The 20,253-nt window shown below is 39.9% G+C and overlaps 1 protein-coding gene across 3 annotated transcripts; it reads right to left on the reverse strand.

Annotated features, from left to right (window-relative positions):
* Positions 1–4,306: 4,306 nt before the first annotated feature.
* Positions 4,307–19,772, reverse strand: LOC104258069 (lysosomal amino acid transporter 1 homolog). 3 transcript variants are annotated; one of them, XM_059822676.1, is made up of 9 exons: positions 19,656–19,772; positions 18,110–18,220; positions 17,875–18,010; positions 16,488–16,617; positions 15,274–15,364; positions 13,365–13,489; positions 12,362–12,457; positions 11,214–11,399; positions 4,307–5,205 (listed from the first exon to the last, which is right to left on the reverse strand). In XM_059822676.1, the coding sequence occupies exons 2-9, from the start codon at positions 18,210–18,212 to the stop codon at positions 5,104–5,106; spliced, it is 969 nt and encodes a 322-aa protein (XP_059678659.1). In that variant the 5' UTR covers positions 18,213–18,220; positions 19,656–19,772; the 3' UTR covers positions 4,307–5,103. The 3 variants fall into 3 exon arrangements, with proteins under 3 accessions (XP_059678659.1, XP_009811322.2, XP_059678660.1); XM_009813020.2 differs by having other exon boundaries at positions 17,875–18,220; XM_059822677.1 differs by lacking the exon at positions 11,214–11,399 and having other exon boundaries at positions 17,875–18,220.
* Between the last annotated feature and the right edge of the window lie 481 nt (positions 19,773–20,253).

Genomic DNA, 20,253 nt, shown 5'->3' on the forward strand with positions numbered 1-20,253 from the left:
GCCTGTGGGCTGGTGGGTGTAGGGCTACCTTGGGGCCATTTATGCTCCACCTCAGACGCTAAGGCTTTGCTTGTGCTGTGGCCCAGTAAGTAGCTTCGGCAGCTCCAGGTGTTCAGCTTCGTCAGAAGAACTGCGCCATTTCACGTACGAGTCACTTTGGGCTCTATCTACAAGAAATTCCTTTAAGAGGAGAAAGTTCAGTCTGCTGCAAAGGAAATGCAAAGAGAGTCGCTGAGGTTGCGCAGAGAAATAAAGGCTCATTTCCCAGTGAGGGCCATTCCCTGGAAGACGTCCTTCAGCTGAACAGTGGCTTGGGCTCCACGCAGGAGCGGGTGCAAGCCTGTGGCCCACTAGCAAGTCAGACAAAAATGTAATGCTTCTTTCTTCCTGAAGTCTGCAACCTGTTCTCCAAAGACATTTAAAGGTAAAATATGCTGTTTACGATAGGTGCTAATTTTGAGGCACGTGATGCTCATGAAGAACAGTAACTGGCACCTGCCTGAACCTCCACATAGCAGCGAGAAGCTTCGGGGAGCAGGAGGAGCACTGCTGGAAAGTCAAACCAGCACTTCTGCTGGAGTCAGGCAGCATTTCTCAGTCGATAGTTTAATCTATTTTAATGATTATCAATACTGATGTTGAGTGTAATCACCTTGTCTGATACAATAGCTAGAATCTAAAAGTCAACTGGATTTTAATGGTTTATCATTAGGAGTATTATTTAGTCGGATTAAACTGGTCTTCATTCCTCTGCAGTCGTACTTTAAAAGCTGTTTGGAGCACATTACGGCAATCCCCCTCATCACGATATGAATCAATGCCCCGTCTCCATACCATATATTTTCAGCAGCATCTAACAAGCACCCACATGGATGGACACCAAAGTACTATAACCTATTAATATTCATTAATCGTCCCTACCACCATTAAAATTGCTTTAAAACACACCACAGCAGTGGTTGGATTTACCTCTCCTGGTGGTGATGGGGCCCATTGACCCCCGACTGTCAGAAGAATGGCTGGGAAACCCTTTCAGGGGATGGATCCGGACGCGTTGGAGGAAGCGCTGTGCTGCAAAGGCAGCTCTGGGTGCATCCCTGTTGCTTGCCGGGGCTGTGTGGTGCCCACAGTAGCATTGCCCAGAAGCAGCCACCGCTCATCCAAGCACGCAGGGAGCAGGGGCACGGCCACAGCCAAGAGCCGCACCAGCAGCTTTGGGAACGAAACCGCTGGATCTCAGCCAGACCTTGGCCCCGTAGCAGGAGGGGGAGCGGGCCGAGCAGGGCTGCTCCACTGCTCCTTGCCAGGCTGGGTACCACAGCCACCTCTCTCCTCCCTCCGCGGCAGCGCCGCGCTCCGCTCCCCTGCTCGCAGGGACCAGCAGCCCGACCCACCCTTACCCCAGGACTGATGTCCTTCACGTGCGGAGCATTCATTTCCCAGCCTTCCGCCGTCAGGGAACAGGGGGAAGCCTTCGTGCTGCCGGGGAACTTGGCTGTGCTCGCTTTGGGAAGCAGGCGCTGATGCACAGGGTGCACGCACCCGCGATGCCTTGGCTCGGTGTCGTGGCATCAGCTCACTGCGGCCGTTGCCCACATCTTTTCCTTGTTATCTGTTGTCTTTGTCGTCTGTTACCTGAATACTAATAAATGTCATCTGAAGGGACCCAAGCCCTGGATGTGGGTAAGAGTTTCTTAGGGTTCCCTCAGTTAAAGCTTTGATTAACAACCTGCACACGGTGCCGCACGGATGTTTAGCTCTTACCTTAAACATCCATAAACTTAAAAGATCACGGGTGTGTTAAGTCATGCAAAGAGGCAGCAACAAAGCAAGCAGCACAAGGCATGGCTGCCGTTTTTCTCCAGCACAAAGATTGCTCTCTTAGGGACACGCTATTTCACATCCGTAATAACTGCTACTGTAACGAACAACCGTTTTCTCTTGCGTCTCTGAGGTTACAGAGGAATAAGCAAGCAAATCGCAATGGAGTAATTAGAACAAGGCGGCTGTTGCCCAGTCTTGGATATTCTCCTCTGAGGTTTTTGTAGCTACAGATAAAGCAGCGACCTTGCACAGGTTTAGCCGTAGCACTGGTGGCAAACAGAGACACGGCGTTGGCTTCCGCTCTTTGAACCTGAAAATAAGCTTGTTTTTCTTGTTGTACTTTTGGCACAGCTGTAAACGAAGCCCCTCTCAGCGGCGTTGTACTAAAAACCTTGTGGGAGCATCTTTTGTTGCTTCCACAAGATGCTGCAGACCTTAAAAGCTGGTTAGGAGGAAAGAGTAGGAATGAGATCCTGGAGCAGCCAACAGTGGTAGCGTTTGCTCCGTGCTTCTTACTAGATGAACCAACTTTCTGTCCTGTAGACTAGTAACACGTTTGGTCAGTGAGAATCCAAGCATGAATTTAGAAAAAACTTAAATTCCACGAGAGAGTCAGAAGTGGCAAATTAAATACGTATTTTTCTTATCGAAAAAAAGTGATCAAAACCAATGTGCCACGGCCAGGAGTAACTCCGTGCCTGGAAGAATCTTCTGTGGACGATGGAGAACTATGTTAGCTAAATTATTTGATTAATCTGTTTAAAAATAAAGCCCTGAAGACATTTTAGATGTTTCCTTTAGTTAATGAGATTTCCATGATAGTTAAAAATATAAAATTAGAAAACAATGCCGTTAATCTTGGATTACGTGCAGCACGGGGGAAGAATTAGTAGCATAAAGCAAGAAGATTAAGACACTTTGCTTTCCAACAAAGTAGCTGTGAGAGAAGCTACATGCCGTATTTTCCTGTCTGAGATAACAACGAGGTGATCAGGATCTGCCCTTTAGTCTCTAACCTGCCTTGCTGGGGCCCGGCTCTCCCTTCTCCCTCTGCCGTGGCAGGGTCTGGTTCTGAGAAAATAATTATGGGCTGAGCAAAGGGGTGGCAAAGACCTTGCATCCCAGTAGGCGACAGGGAACAGCAAGGACAACCGTGTGTATCTGATCGCCTCTTGCAGTCAAATAGCTAATAAGAAATAATGTTTTCTCAAGTATTCAGTTAACCCATATACTAAACATGACATACAGAACCATCAATAAATAACTATCATTGCTTCACATTTCAGAAGTTAAATTATTTTCCATTAAAATTCTCAAATTACAGTAACTTTATATATCCCGTATTTGGCTGTTCTAATAAACAGCAGTGTGAAACGGGGATAAAAAGACATCCCAAAATAGGATTATATATACCAACAGAAAGGGAAATAATCTTCGAAGAAATGATGTAAGAACACATTCCAACTGCATTAAAAAGTAACAAGTCATGGTTTCAATCACCAGCCAGGCAAGAGTTTGATAATCTCATGTGTACAGCATATAAATCTGCGAGTACGACAAATTGCATTTTAATTTATGTACTGAAAAGGTTAACTTCTAATACCCTCTACTCGCTTCAGAAATCAGGGAGATGATGTTCGCTCTACGTACACACCGAGACTAATAAAGCACCCGACTTCACTGGGGTAGGTCTCGCAGAACCCCCAGCGCCTGGCAGAGCTGCACAACGTTTCCAAAGTACTTGGCTTTTCACATTACGACTTAGCAAATCCCTTTTACTCAGCCATTGTGGCATTGCCTAAACCAACACCGCCGCTGCCGGGATTACCAGGCAGTGTTTTCGGCGGGCGGCAGGACCATAAGCCAGTCAGACATCCAGAGCCGCCGGGATGGGTTTATCCTTCCACGGCACGTTGTGCCACCGACACCTGACCCACCCTCTCACAGTCAGTCGTTTGAGGGGGCCCAGTTCATTTCTAGCAAAACCACAGAATTCAGCCACTCGTGTTAGTTACTGCTGCCACAGAAGCTGGAACTCCATTTCCATGTACAGCAGCAGGGATGAGGCTGCTCCTCCACCCCTCCAAAACCACCCCAACCCCGTTCTGTGGCGTTTTATCAGTGGGACGTGAAGTTCTAGAAAAGTTCAGGGAGAAAAATTCTTCATTTGCAGTGTGCACTTTTGGCAGCCATGTAGATATGCTCCATTGCACTCATTAGTTTATTATTTAAAAATGAATTTATTAGTTTTTATTATTTAAAATCAAAATTTAAATCATTTCCTTTTAACAGTTACCTGAAATCAAAGGGAATGAGCTTCATGGTAAACCCACAAATGTATAAAATGCTCGTATCGACCTTTATAAAAAAACAGCCCTTTTGCTCACAAACCTATTTATTGAAGAGTGAATCATCATACATACATTCAATGAAATACTAACAAGAATTTTATTTTTTGAGATTTTATTAAAGTTTTCTTCAAACACAACACAGTATTGCAAAAACCCCGCAACTGCAAGGTACGGTCTCCTTAGCTTCTGTTTTTTTTTCCCCCGTGGTACTTATCTAAACCAGAAGCTTGCAAAGAAAATGCATGTTGTACAAAAATTCCTTGGAACACACAGATATTGATGTATAAATGCTTTAACTCTTAAAAACAAAATGCATAATGATACTCTGCAATGAGCTGTACATGAGGCTCCCACTACACCAGGATTCTGCTTTTGCACCAGTAGCAGATCCTCTGCACTGAAGTTACTTAATTATAGGGTGTTTTTTCTTCTGATGCATACAAAATTGGGTATGAATAAAAAACCCCTTACATAAAACGCAACTGGACCGAACAGTCTGTAACTCCAAGTTGGGTTCAAGGCACAGGGGTAATCTCATCCCCTGTTCTTAAACAGCCATGCTACTGTTAACTAGATGTACACGTTCATCTAAAAATAGTCATCCCATGATATGCACTGTTCCATGATGTCAAATAAATATTTCTACAGCACCTATTGCTGTGACTCCATATCACACTTTGGGGAGAAACAGCTAAAATGGGGAAAAAAATCAGGAAAAAAATAATTGTATCTATCCTGAAACAACAGGGTAAATATTAAATAGTTTACTGGCATGTCATTTGCAAATAACTAGTGACAAATTAACGGCAAAATAAATAATAAAACCTAAGTAATAAATTTGGTCCCTAAGCAACTCCAATCTTAACTGTTTGTCAAAGTCATCCAAGAGCAAAATCCAAAGAAAACAGGAGCCGAACCCAGCCCGACACTAGGCAGTCTCCTCGCTCACCAGCAATGGTTCCACCTCCAGTGCCACTAAAGCAGGTTGTCTTTCCGTGTGCTGACGATACAGGATGAATTGCAGAGTCACCTGTTATTTTGGGGTAAGGAAGTAATTAACTAGGATACGGAGGTAGCATTTGCAGTACTTGCTTTCAATTAAAACCAAAATAAGCTGTACAGAGTAAAAGCAGCCATCCATTTAGTTCTGGCACAGACGCTGAATACCACAGTCCGCAGAGGAAAGCTTAAAACTCGCTGTATCTAATTCATGTACTGTAGTGTAAGTATTATCCATTTATTTAATCCTGACTGTGGAATTTCTACATCAGCATATAACCTTTTCCAAATCCTACTTAACGTTCATTTTCAGTACTTCTTTATGGCAAAAAGTTTAATCGTATTTTACTTGCAACACTAGAACAGGGAACACACAGAAAAACTCTAACTCAAAACTTCAGATCCCCTTGGTCACATGGCTCAAATACACATGAAAATATCCTTTACTACCTCATCTTCCTGCTTGCAAGGGTCCTGAGTGTGAAATTCCTTAGAAGCAGAATAGGAACAAGGTTCATCTAGGAACAACGTGGAATCAAACATACTGCCCTGTGCTGCTCCAGCCTCCGTGGTCTGAATGCTGCGGGCTGGGCTGAGGTTGGGTGCTGGTGAGGAGGGGAAGTTATTCAAAACCTTTCTTAGCAAGAGATCAGCAGGGCCTGATCAGAAAACAAAATTCTCATTTCCTGCAAACTTTGAGGGGGTTTGATATTTACAGGCACTGACATGTGGACAACACTATGAGTCAGTATTTAACGCTGTTTTCAACACAGAATTGTGCAATTAGACAAAATTATTTACTTCTATTGTAAAATAGACCCTCGGAAATACTGCTAATCTGAGAAGAATTAACAAGTATGTACTTGTCCTTTTTCTTGATGGTTCCAGCTCTCAAACAAAATTATTGACTTTGAGCATAGATAGCCTTTAAATAAAAATAAATCAGGGGTGTGCATCTGGAACAGACAGGAGAGATTTCTTATTCTTCAGAATTTTTGCTAGAGAGTTGAGGAGTTTTATACTTGAGTACTGAACTTGATACAAACCACTTTGTTTTCTGAGAGAGATATCATTTTAAGATAGAAAGATATCGTACAAAGCTAGCCAGCTATGCCCTTCCCTTAAGTATTCCCTTCTATTCTATTCTAAGAAATATGCATCTTACAGAACAAAGATTTCCTCGACACGGTAAATCAATACGGAAATGACGTGAAATGCGAAGCAGCAGGTACCAGAAGCCTTCACAAAGGCAAACCACCACCCGCCAGCAAAGCCACAACACACTCTGTGCCGCAGGGTTTACGGCTCCTACTTTTTTCACTCACTTTGGGCACATTTTTTTTCTTTTTCTAAAAGATGGAGTTATTTCAGCAGTAGCCTATGCTAAACCCAGCACTACTTGCTATCCAACTTTGATGAAGAAAGTTTTGAGAAGGACATTAGCTGGGTGGAAGAAGGTACGGTAGATGAGGTCAAGTAGGGAGCCTCCAACACAAGGATCTCATGAAAGCATGTTCAAAGGTACGTGGTGTAGAAATAAGTGGCCATCTGTATACCTGGGTACCTTGTATGAAGTCCAATGTATGCTTTCATAGAGCCTGGATCACCACTACTGTTACACATAAAACCCCATTTTTAAAATGAAATCGTTTCTCTGGGAGGAAATCCGACATCCAGAATTCTAGCAGGAATGCTTTAGATCAGTTAAAATAACTTGGCTGGTAGACAATGGTTGTGAGAAGTTTGAGGCTAATGTATGTAATTATTTATAAAAATAAGGAGAGAAAAAAAAAAAGTAGCTTTCTGGGAGGCCTGGATGAATGGAGAGGAAATTCTCTGCATCCTAGGCAGAGCCCCAAGAATTATCCCACCCTCCCAAAGCTTTCCAGCACCCCACCTCTGAGGCCCCCCAACTAAAGACTAGACAGGATTTCCTTCAGAGACAGCAGGTCAGCACTCCTTTTTTAGTCTTTCTATAGTATTATGTGGGGAATGCTTTCTTCTTAGAGCTTAGCAAATTAGTTTTATAGCATATATAGCTACCACTTAAATTTCCTGCCTTTTTCTTTTTTATAGCCCTTACTGTACTTGCAGCTGAGCACCTCCCCAAGTCTTAACAGTTGCACTGGTGGAAAAAGACACCGTGAAATGAGAATCAAATTTGCTGAAATCACACTGTGGGCTTGGGACAAGCCTGGGCTGTAGCACTGTGCATTATCCCTCTTAGCCACCAAGCTGGCAACAGCAACAGAGTTTTTAAGGAGGAATAAATTATAAACACAAGTTATGTGGAGCTTATTGAACAGTATTTCCAGAATATGTCTTTGTAGCATATGTAACTCAGCTGCTCATATTTTTTAAATAAACGCTAAACTGCCACGACTACTTAATACAGAAACTAACTTGCTGCTCAACTCTGACTTTCTGGGGGAAACTTTAAGACCTAAGCATGCAGAGAGCCCAAAGTGGAGGAGACAACCAAACTGACTTCTCAGAGTAAAGTACATGACAGCCACTGAGCAAGTGTATCAAATTTGTTTCATTAAATTAAACAATTCAATGACAATTCAAAACACAGTTTTGAGACAAAAGTGGGTATTTACAAGAACGCAGAGAAGTTGTGTGTTTGGCTGGGAAACTCTCCTGGCTGAATTGTCAGGTCAGACTTACATTCTTTGCCCAGTGTAATTAAATTACAAAGCGTGATGTTTTGTAGAAGTATATAATGGATTTCAAGTGGTTGCCCTGCAAATCACAAAAGGTGCAAGAGAGGAGTCTGTGCACAACAGCTTGGCTCTTGCTGAATATACTTTGGCTATCTAGTAACAACCTGGCTCCACTTAATGAAAAGAAGTACATGTGGAGGATTTGAACACAGTTCTCTGACAATAGGGTGATGTCAAATAAAAAAAAAAAGGCAAAAATCTTGGTAAAGGGCTTTGTCTGAACTAAATAGAAAGCAGAGTTGTTTGGTTTTGGTGGGAGCAGGGGAGGAAGGAAGCCGGGTGAAAGAGGGTAGCAGACTTACAGAAAAGGACAAAGTTTTCTGGGAAAACTTGCGCTAGATTCAGTCTCTTAGAAACTTAGTGATGGCTGCTGCTAAAAGTCCAAGGGCAGAACTGGTCATCGGCTGATTTTAAAATATGTAGTATTGCATCCTTGTGTACGAGTGAAACATTAAGTAATCACGCACATAAAATAAAGCTCTAATGAGGTCCACCGTGGGACCCTACAGTAGGTAAATCTGGACTTAGCGTCTCTGACTGACAAGGCCCACTTAAAGCCTGGGCTTTGTGGTTTCTTGAGAAACTCCAACCACCTTCCACTGCAAAGCGGCAGCTGGAAGGAAACATTTACTGGAAAAGAAAATCGTGTCCAATTTATAATTTAAACGTGTAATGCTATGAAACTCCTCTTAAAATGAAAAGGAGGACAATTAATACTTTCCAAACAATGGGACACTTCCATTATTTATCGAAAATAACTGGCTTATTGTGCAACCAAATAACTTTAACTGTAGACACCAAGGAAACAGGATGACCGTGTTATCCTGTTACACTGAGCTGAAACAACTCCAGTATAATCCTGCAATAAGTAATGCTGGAGCTGCTGTTCCAGCTATGATCAGGAGTCCATTTGTTTCTAAAAATAGTCAATGCCAGCCATGTCAGATGGAAGCAAAAGAATACTGCAGCAGACACAGAGTAAGTGAACTCTTAATCCTTGCTTGGACCTTGAGAAATGAGAGTTTATTTTCCACCTAATGAAACTCTGGACACTATCAGGAATCAAGTCCACTAGAATTAGGCCATTTCTGCAACTGCTCCTCCAAACAGAGACTGTCTGTTACGCCAATGACCAATTATGAAACACCTCGCTCTTCAAAATTATGACTTTTTGGTTTAATTCCTCTGTTTTCCAAAACCCAGGTGATCCTGTTCTTTGTTTTCTGGTCTAACACGACATATCGGTTTGTCAGATTTTTGATTTTCTTGTTTGGCAAGAGACAGTAATGAAACTCTCTTTAAAAGCATTGACTTCCATACCTTCAGGGCTTCTCAAAGCAGGAGGTCTGCTTTTGTTTTCTCTTGATTACAAATACTTCATACATTTTCAACTAACACTATATACTTGACTAGATTCCTATAAGCTCCTCAACCTGATTTGGAAGCATCTGGTTTTGATATAATTTGAACTGGAGGACTATTAGCAAGATTGGATTCAGATGCCAATCAAGACAGAACCCAGAAATGAATGTCATGTGCACACTGGCACTGCAATCCTGGGGCAGGGCTCAGCGAGGGGGGAGGTTTGTGGCCAATATAGAAGTTCCTTTTCAGAGTACATCATAGAAAGGCATCTGCAAATATGCACGTAACGTACTGTAAGGGTCATCAAGATCAAATTCTAGGGTTTTTTTGGTAAATAAATACTGGCCGGTTTATGTTTCCAGCTGGGGGTGGAAGAAAGTCACTGCTTCGTTCATGGAGTAAAAGGCCTGAGCGCTCAAACCAGCCACATGGGCTAGCAACCCTGAATCCCTACAGTCTGCTCACGCAAAAGAAACTGCATTGTCTCATAAAAGATAAAACTACAATTTATTTCAAAACGGGCCACCAACCACAGTTTAGTCTCACCACTGCAGTGGGGTATTGTGTTCCCATGATGCAGAATGTTTTACTAAACTGCCCACTTAAATCGCCGTGGCTGGAGATGCAAAAAACACAGATGGCTATTCTGAATGACAGTATAATTTCACAGTCCATCCAAAGGCCAGGGTCGGCTGTCCCATCGCTAGTCTAATTGGAGTGGCTTATGAAATTACTTTAATCAGAAAGACAAGACTGATGCCTGGGAATCATAACTTCTGGAACTGTTCCAGGTAAATCTGGTAAAGAACTTCCTTTTAATATGGAACGGATTAACACAATATGTTTCAGCATGGTCCTGAAATCACTCTTCATTTTATCCTGTTTTATAGTTTGAGTTCATGGAGCTGAGTACCAAGATGTTTTCAGACACAAACCTAAAATTCTTACTTCAGGAAAAATCAGAAAATCTCCTCTTTATACTCTTCTAAGTGAAAATACAAGCTATAGTAGTAAGACAGGTGACTATAAACCTATAGTGAACAGTAAGACCAAGGACCACCATGTTACTGTTCACTAGGCTTTTAAAGCAAAAGCACAATATTACTCTAACATTTTGCTTTCAATTTCTTGATCACAAAATGCTAATGCTCGATCTAGAAAGAGCATGACTAACAATAACTAATATACTGTGGGCATCTTATGTATGTCCCCTGAATGTAAGAATAAAAAAATTACAGTGTTTTAAGTTTGCTGAGGACTTTGAAGAAACTGGCATACCAATCTAGGTAACTGGGTAGTTGGTTAGCCCTTATCATGACTCAATAAGCAAAGCTGCTGGTTTTCAGAGGCACTCAGTGTCTCCATGCATCTGATTTTGCCCGAATTATGCAGTTAAGGGCAGCTGCAGCATTTCTTTGCTATTTTCTGAAACCAAGTTTGCCAAAACCTCATTGTTTGTCTCTGACGTTAATGCAATCTTGCAATAACACTTACAATTTAACCAAATTCTCAAAGCTATAATTCCATATTTGCATTTAAAAACAAGCAGGTTTGGGGCTTGTTTTGGTTTGTTTCTTTGTTTGGAGGTTTTTGTTGTTTTGGTTTGTGGGGTTTTTTTGGTTTTTTTTTTACATTTATCAGACAGCAAACCTAAGAAACCCAGCACAATGTGCAACCCCCCCCCAACTATTAGTATACTACATATTGGCTACAAGATATAAATTAACCTGTGCAATGTAGCTTTAATGTAGATATTTTCTATAAACTTGTTATCCTTATCAAGAAATGTTATAATAAAAAGCATACAAATTATTGTTCAGAAAGAAGAGTTTATGATCAGGTTAGAATCGTAGAAAAAATTTTGATTTAAAAAAAATCCACTTAATTTCTGATCTACTTATTAACAAGCCTATCCTGAGAAACTCTAGCTATAACAGGAAAAGGATACAAAAATGTCTAGAAACAAAACTCCAAAGCTCCCAATGAGCCATGGAAGATGGTGTAAAAGGTAGAGGGCCTGGAAGGATTTGGTAGCTGGCATCTTTAACACAAGGCTCAGTCCATATGTACAGTTTCCCATCATAGCTAATGCAAACAGCAGGTAAGAGGTGCCTTCTGTTGATCTTCTTCGGAACTAAATACAAAGAAGTTTTTACAAATACAAAGAAGTGTTAAAACATGTGTCACAGTAGCCAGTCATAGATAATTTTGGCATTTTGTACTAGAACACATCCAAAGACTTTCAGTCATTCCTGTCCATCTCTTCCTGGGCTCTGAATCCTCTGAGCTTAGTACTTAACGGCACATATCACTGAAAACCACAGTTCTTAGAAGCAGCTCCGGTTAATGTAATTTTTATGTAAGTGCAAAGCAGCAAGGATAATCTGCTTCCAAATGATACTTAGTTCTTAAGTAATCTGTTGCTCTATCAGTCTGTTTAGCAGACCTTTTTGAAAATATTGTGGTATTCCAGCTGTGAAGGAAAAGGTAGAGGGGGAATATGAATAGGCTTGGAAATGAACTAATCATTTCCATAATCAATTAAAATGCCTGTATACAACGGACAATGTAAAACCTTCAGGTCTTTTCTTGTGGGTTTTTTGTTTTTTGTTTTTTTTTAATATACTAATAGTGAAGAGACTATGGGGAAAAAAAAGCCAGTAATGGCATCTTTGTAAAAAGGGGCTAAAATTCTAAGCTAATTTTCCTCTAATTCTAACATTTGATCCTCATGGTTGGTTACTTAAGGTAGAATAGTTTAGAGAAAGAAAGAAAAAGGGAGGTATCGCTTGCTCATGACAACAATCACACAAAGCATGTTTCTGCTCGTATCTGATAAATCCAACTGTAAACACCTCCTCTTCCCCAGCCAATCAGTCCTCTTCCATCAATCAAAGACCATCATTTTCCTAAAATTCTCACCATCCTCCGAATGGGAAAAAACCCTGTTTTTTCTCTTTACCGTTTTAGACAGTCACAAAAGCAAAGTAGGCTTTTGAGTTCAAGAGGGCTCACTGCTAGGGAGAATCCAACATCTAAAGCAACAGAGAGCATTTTGTAAAATATACAAGCGTACTTAGCCAAAAACCTACTTACATTTTTATACAGCTGAGGAAATCTACTTCCCAAGTAAAACACACAGGATATGTAGCCACAAATGAAGCCTGACATTTCAACCATATCAAGAGAGTTCTGGAAAGGAAAGGTACATATATTTTGGCAAGAATGTTCTCAGGCATTTCAGAGGATTAAACTGAGAGTCCGCTGGCTGATTTTCAGGACAGAAGTCCTTTCACAGCAGTTCAGTGCCGCTCTTCAAATGACCAAAGAGGGCTAGAAAGGGTTTAATCTTTATCTCACAACAATGCACACTGCTGCGTCATAGCCATGACTGAGATCAAAACTAGGGCTGGGCTTCAGGATATGACACTAATATCAATCCAGTTGTCCTGCTAAAAAATCCTGGGCACAATAATTCAAACCAAACCGAAGAACTGTAGGTAAGGCCACTAAAAAAAAAAATGAATCACCCTTTCTGGAGAAAGCAAAATACTCATTTTTCACAGTTTAAGAGTTGTTAGTTTTCTCACTCTAGCTGTGTTTTGAAAATAAGCTGCTTCCCTGCTGGGCAATGTTGCTGGATTACAATTACTTTACCAGCATTAGTATGAAGGCCATAAAATTGCTAGAATAGCCGGTGAATTTTCCTGCTGAAATGACAGCAGCAGCAGGTACAATTATAATTTTCCACTTTTATTGATTTCACTTGTGACTGTGCAGTCTCTACATGGATGTCCACAGTATCTAACACAAGCTGAAAGACAACACGTGTACATGTTATTTCGTAGAGCAGCACATCCTAACGACCCAAGGGAGCGAATAAGCCCGAAACACGGGAAGCTGCTAAAAGAAGCAATTTTATAACTTATTTTGGCATGTACGGTCCATAGTTAAAACATCCACATAGTGCCACATTTATGATTTCTAAATCATTGTTAAAAACGTCATCCAAATTTCCTTTAAAGCTCAGGGTACATAATCTTTTCAAGGCACTTTTGGGTGGGGTTTTTTTTTGGAATGGGAGCAGGTAAGAACTTACATTACTCCTTTCGATTACTGTACTCTGGTCTTGGTTCCTTAGTAACAGCTGACAGGGTAAAATAACACACAGTGCTATACACACCACAATCCAGGTTATACAGAAGTTCTTCAGGCTTTTGCTGCCTAGAATGACATACAAACAAATTAGCTGAAAAATAACATCTGCTGCTGATTTAAGGTTACTTTTTGTTTGCAATATAAATATGTAAATTTAAAGGTACAATTTCATGTATCTTTTTCTTGGCAGCAATGTAAGTCCACCTCTTTCTTCCGGGCTCTGTGCCCACCCCTGCTCACTACCATAGTTGTGCTGTGCCTTCGTGCAACAACGGAGGGGAGCAGTGCAGGAACAGGAGGGAACTCCTTAAACGAGCACTGCTACCAAGAGAGAAATTTTTCATGCTCACCTTATCTCTTATATTAACTCCTAATAGTTTACTGTTAAAAAACAGCTGATAAACAGAAAACTGCTAAGTAGAATAGAATGCAACAATTTCTTTCAGCACAACTTGATTAAAAACTGCAAAAAGCAAAGATATTTGAAATTTAAACTAAGAAAAATATCTTTAAGATAAATATGTAATCTAAGTGCTGTGCTGGACCAGTGTCTATGTCCATGGTTAGCTAGATAGCGAGCCTTACCGAGACTCACATATTCAAAGACACAGACTCCATCTGGCAAGTCTCCACAGACACCTACAAGATGCATTGAAAATGGCAGACGAGCCTACAGAACTCCGGAGCTATGTTACCTTCTGTATCTACAAGATGCTGGTAAAGTCCTGCAGTCACTATTACCAATGGAACAAATTGATGTACGGCATTAGTAAGCCTGTCCTAAAGACCTGTAGTCTAAATAACACAGACTTGGTAGTGCTGTTCCACAGGCTGCACTTTGAGATGCAAAAATGACCAACTTGTCTAGGGTAACTGCTCCAGAAGCGGGTATTGAAAAGCCCTCTTTCACTGCTTTATTCGCAGTACCATTCCTCCCTCTCCAGCTACGCAAACCATTGAGCTGAAACAGGCACTGGCAGCTAAAATGTACAAAAGCCTGTGTTTGTTTTCAAGACTAGGCAGCAGGAAGGAAATATCTTCAGCACTGACCTATCTCCAGGTTTATTATCAGTTCCATATTGAATGAATCTGCTTTATCCCTATTTAGTCTGCTGGGCAGGCATCTGTTTTACTTCAGCTTTTTGTTACCTCTGCTGCACCATGCATTTTCTTTGATACTTTTTTTTTTTTTTTGAGATTGATGAGTTAATGTTTTTGATTTGATACAATGTGAACAGAGCTTTCTGTCTTCCATTTCAGTCAAAACAGTAGTCCATTGGTAGGCTGAATACTACAACTACTGCCAGGATTTGATGAAGCACAACTCAAGTGATTTAATTCCCCTTGAATATGTTTTTTAACTATATGTATTGAAACAGAACACATGAAGATGTCAAGATATTTTATGCTATAAGCAAATAAAGTCCCGTTTCAGTCAACATGGAGGAAACTAACTGAACCACACAAAGAAATAATGCTTGTTTTCAACTTATACATATATTTAGATAGCTGTAAGTAGATAGTAAAACCATGGAGTAAGTTAAAATATGGAACCAGGTTCCACAAAACTACTGCATTTGTTATGTCTATATAAACTGAAAGTATGACATGGCAAATATTTACAGATATTATGTGGGTAAGAAAAGAGAAAAGCAGAAAAGAAGAGAAAGGGTAGGATTTTCACAAGAGCCTGGGAAAGCTGGAATTAATAGGCCTAACAACTTCAAGCAGAATTTGTGCACTCCATTTTTTGATCCCTCTGAAAAAACTTTATTTAAACAGTGTAGAAAACATCAATGTAAAGAGTGTGCTACATTATGGAGAACATTTTAATTGTTGAAAAACCTTACATTTTGTCATCTTCTGGTTCTTGAGCTTATAGTAGATAAATTGTGAAATCATAATTATGTCCATGTTAACATAAAAAATGGCAGTGACAATCTGAAAAAGAAGATACAGTTGCTTGTTCAGTATACAAATAGTACAAAATATCTTAACTGCATGGAAATTTTGCTTCATAATCATAATGTGAATGACAAATACCAAAGCACTGCCAAAGAAGAAAAAAGAAAAGGAAAGCATTTCCAGTACAAAACAAGTTAGACTGCTGCAGATGAATACAGCATAAATCTTATGCAACAGGGACTCGCTGACTCAATCACAACAGCTGGTCATTTTCCAGGATGCATAGCACAAATTCCTACCTGGGCAGACGGATAAATCCTTCCTGCCCAGAAGCTTGAGTCTGCTCCACCTAGTTTCCCAGCACTTCAGAAGCTACTGATCTTACTCAGTGCCTCTTCCCTCAGTAAGACAAAACCAACATTCTCTCCTCCCCTCTTCATAACGGAGAGATGGAATGGTTAGCACCACATGTTAAGTTGTAAAAGAGAAGCCAACTCTGTCTACCCTTGGGTCCACCTCCAGCTTGTGAAATCTTCTGCAGGTGGCTGCCACATACCTCCTTCTAATTAAGAGTCAAAAATAAAAACCGCAGATAAGAAAGTTTCAGACAATTAATGTATTGTTGAAAATGACTATTCCTTTCAGAGAAATCCTCCCCTTAATGAAGAAAATATATTTTCAAATTAGTCAGACATTAACAGCTCTAAACTAGTATTTCCCTGTTAATAAATAGTCTTAAAACGCAAAAAAACCCCAAAAAAACAAAACCAAGAGGAAGTTTAACGTGTAGCTGCCCCAAAACAGCTTGATCTATTACAAGCTAAACAACACAACTTCCTTCCAGCCCTATTTGCTCTGCAAGCTTACTTTGAAGCTGAAGCTCAAATGAAAATTCCCCACTTCATTCATCACTGAGTAACACCCAGTAAATCTCTTTGAATGTTAATTACAAGTGTGAAATGGTTCCTATAACACATAACAGTATCAATGTAAATATTTGGGAAATTATGACTTATTTTATAGATGGTAGATCAGTGAACAGAATACAAAACTATTTTCTTTCCCAGTATGTACTTTGTGTGCAATATTAAGTTATCCTAGCGTTTAAAGAGACAGGTTGAAAAGGATAAATCAAAAAGTAGGAATATTGAGAGATTACCTGAATTGGCAGTTGATTTGTTAAATAGCAGCCTATGAAATTTGTAAGATCTCCAGCTATCCAACACAGCAGAAAGCCCAAAGACAGCGCTTGATCCACTCTTCCATTCTGACAGGCAACGTAAATTTGACTGGCACAAATTCCAGAAGTAATTGTAAAATAGTGTAAGCAAAAAATGTTTAATAAGCTCAGAAGCACATTTTTCAAACTCTGAATAAAGAAAGATTAAAACTCTAGCCACAAGAGACCTATCACAGCAATACTCCACTTACCTTTTGAAGGAGAACTCAGTATCACTATAGCTCACCATGTCTTATTCTAACATAACAAAAGATTCAAATCACAACCTCATTACTGCTTGCAGTAATGCTCCCTTTTTGTGGCCTGTGCTGAAATACCATTTTCTGGGCACCAGAACTATGCCGTAAACATTTTATATTCATCTGCTGTAAATACCAGCCTTTAAAATACTGAAATAAGAAAAACACTGTTATTTAACACAGAAAGGCTAAGAATGAACAAAGCTTCTAAAAGAGCTGACAACTACACTTATGCCTCTAAATTGGAGAACTATTATTCAGATTCACAACAGGGACTATGAAGCAATCCCAAACGTGAGTCCATTAGACATATCTTGATGAATTCCATGCTCACTAACATGACAGTTTTAATGTAAAGCCCTCTTTCAACTAATATTTCAACTAATATTTCTGAAGCTCAACAGCTTACTAAGAGTGCTTTTATTTTGCTTGATTTCCATAGCCCTTTTACTAGTTCAGTAAATGACATCCCCCTTATGGGGACAGACTTCGGAGTCAATCCCATTTTGTTTTAGGCATTTTCACCTGCTGGGAGCATTTCTACTTCTCCTTTGTCATCTCCTTTCTACAGATTTGAAACCTGAACCCGGTGCCAGCGAAGAAACAGCAACTGATTTAGCACTATCGAAGTGCTAACTCATGTGCTGTTTCTGACCTTTTCTCAGTCCAAATGTAATTGGCAGGAGCCAGCATAACAGTATTGGTGACACAGCATGTGGTTTAAATAAACACTGAGACAGCTTCTGCTGCAAGTGTGCCTGCGCGTGCACAGACATCTCAGGGTGGAGAAGATAAGAGAGAAGAGGTGATTTATTCTCATTTGCTCTAAGTGGCAGAGATTATTGTCAAGTCAGTACAACAGAACAGTACATCAAGCTCATTTGTCAACCACCAAATATTGTTGCAAACATGAACAACATGCTTCTCTGGCATATTATATCTGTATTATGCAGATAGAGAAACATATCCGAGATAAAATAAAAAAAAAAAAAGGCAGCTTTTGAAAAAGGCTTCAGGCAAGATTACTCATGTTTGAATCTGAGGACTGCTTAAGACTTTAAACTTACGGTAGTGCAGCAAACAGAAAACAGACAATGGAAATCAGTCCTATGACAACGCTCCAATACTCCCACGCATTCTCGACACATTCTTCTAGGAGATGCCAAATCCACGGTGTTCCATTTATGCACAATCTCCTATTCTCTATTGGGGAGATATTGAAAGCATGTGTATACAGCTGAGAAGCCATCATTCCTGGACCAGGATTCAATTTCAGAAGTTTATTTCTGCCTCCATTTTTACCCCATGCAAATCCGCAAATCCGTTTACGAATGCTGAATATCCTCTGTGAAAAGACCTCTGCATCCAGACGGATGCTTGGTATCACAGTTATTTCCAATCTCATAAACGAACCTGCCAAATTCCAAGAAATAAATATAGCCAGTGTGAATAAGACATTAACCGTACAATGCTCACTTATATTTATTGCTTACAGAAGAGAACTTAGACTTCCAAGAAAGAAAAATACTTTGTGGTCCATCGCATTCATTAGCTCTTGACAAATATGCAACACTCCAGATTTATATCACTATAGCATTTTAGTTTGAGGTTGTGTTAGACTGAGACTGCCAGTTACACTGAGGTGCCAGCAATCTGCTACAGGGTAAAGTAAACCAAGCAATTTATTTGCACTTAAGACCAAAACTCTGAGTTTCATCTTCAACATTATGCCAATAAAGTAACAGTACTTTCTTTAATGGCACCAGCCAGATTCTGAACACTCTACTCACACTTACAAAACATAAATATAATGTTGCTTTCTATGCAACTAATTTCAGGATAATGTTATGAAAAAGAAGTCAGTCATGACTCAGATTCCAGACGAGCTCCAAGGTCTACTTGAATCTAGCTAGCCCATCAGGGTAACTAGTGATTCAACACCGTGTGAAACAGTTTGCGTTATTTAATACTCCAGGGGAAAGACAGAAAGCATAAGAAACTTGCAGAAGGCAAACTTAGGGTACTCTTGCCCCCAAAATCCCCAGAATGAAGCATAATAGTACAATACAGCTTAAATTCTGAAGCAAGAGAGGGTTGGGTTTGACCTTTAAAAATATTTTCTTGTAGCCAATTATAATAATTCTGGATATTTTTTGCTCCTTCTGAAATAGCCATCGTATCTGAAATGTTAATATTTACTTAGAAGGCTAACCAGTACAAAATTGAAGAAAATGTTAACAAAAATGCAGAATTATCTATTACTATTCCTTGAAACTTCCTGCTGACAAAAACCAGCTGATATCCTACTCATTCTGATGATAATTTAAGTGCTCTGAAGTTTAATAAGTTCTCATACAGAGGAGTCTAAAATCAACTAGCTATTAAAGAAAAAAGCCAGAGCAAATGCACTTTTTAAAAAGAAAACCCCAACAAAGTAAGTACTATACGAGTAGGTTCACCTGTTCAGTATTTAAAGCCAGATGTAGAACCAGTAACAAGAAAGATGGTGAAAATTTTTAAGACCATTTGGAACATCTCAGATGCATAGCGAATTCGGGAAACAGGAAGAAGTAATACTGAGGTACAAGAGCATCCCTCTAGAAGTGATTAAAGTTATGCAGTATCTCACAGACAACAATCCCCAAAGGCCTGATGTTCGTGGCTGGGACTTTTGACGTTCTTCACTCCACACAATGGGGACAGGGCTGGAAGGGCAGACAATATACCCTTTCTGCAATGTAACAGCTTGGAGCCACCCTCATTATGCGTCAAGCTACTTTCAAATCTTGATAAAGTTTCACAAAGTTTGTTTTCATAGAGCACCATTCACTGTAAAGTTAAGACTCACTTTGCTAGTCATTGAGAAACCTGCTTTTTCTTTCCACGAGACTTCAGGTGTCCGTGGCGTTAAATGCTGGAACAAGTTTTCTGCAGAAACTGGCTGCCTTGCGAGAGAACTGTCATCATTGGACCTAAACCAATTAAACGATAAAAAAAGAACATGTCTTCATAGAGAGAATTCACCTTAGCCTATTAGATATAGTCAGCTTATTCACCTTATACCGGTAAAGTTATTAGACTTTGTAGCCATCTTTGAAAATAACTTTTAAAATTAAAAAAAAAAGTTGCGAGTAATGTTTCAAGTAAGCTTTCCCATTCTGGTACTCTGCAGCTGAGCAGGGTCTTGCCACCCACTAAAAAGGGAGAAACATCAAAGCACACATATTACTTAGAAGGCAGGTTTTAGGCATGAACTTTCAACCATTCGTAAACACTGTAGGAAAAACCTAGTATATTTTATTAAGCTGCATTCATTTCAAGATAAGCGAAATATGTCAGATACATATAAAAAAAAAATTGAACATGGTATTTTAAAACCGTGTCTGAAAAATTAGGTTTAACACGGTATTTAAAACCATGTCTGAAAAATTAGGTTTAACATGGTA

The sequence above is a fragment of the Gavia stellata genome, chromosome 11, assembly GCF_030936135.1.
Source record: "Gavia stellata isolate bGavSte3 chromosome 11, bGavSte3.hap2, whole genome shotgun sequence".
Lineage (NCBI taxonomy): Eukaryota > Metazoa > Chordata > Aves > Gaviiformes > Gaviidae > Gavia > Gavia stellata.

Bases quoted from the DNA above. Each gene is read 5' to 3' on its own strand.
- LOC104258069 (XM_009813020.2), bottom strand. From the start codon at position 18,212: ATGAGATTGGAAATAACTGTGATACCAAGCATCCGTCTGGATGCAGAG. The intron at 11,400-12,361 runs GTAAGTAGGTTT...CTTTGTATTTAG, and splicing joins TTCCTCAGCTGTATAAAAAT to TTCCGAAGAAGATCAACAGA. The intron at 5,206-11,213 runs GTATCCTTTTCC...CCAAAATAACAG, and splicing joins TTTTGTTTCTAGACATTTTT to GTGACTCTGCAATTCATCCT.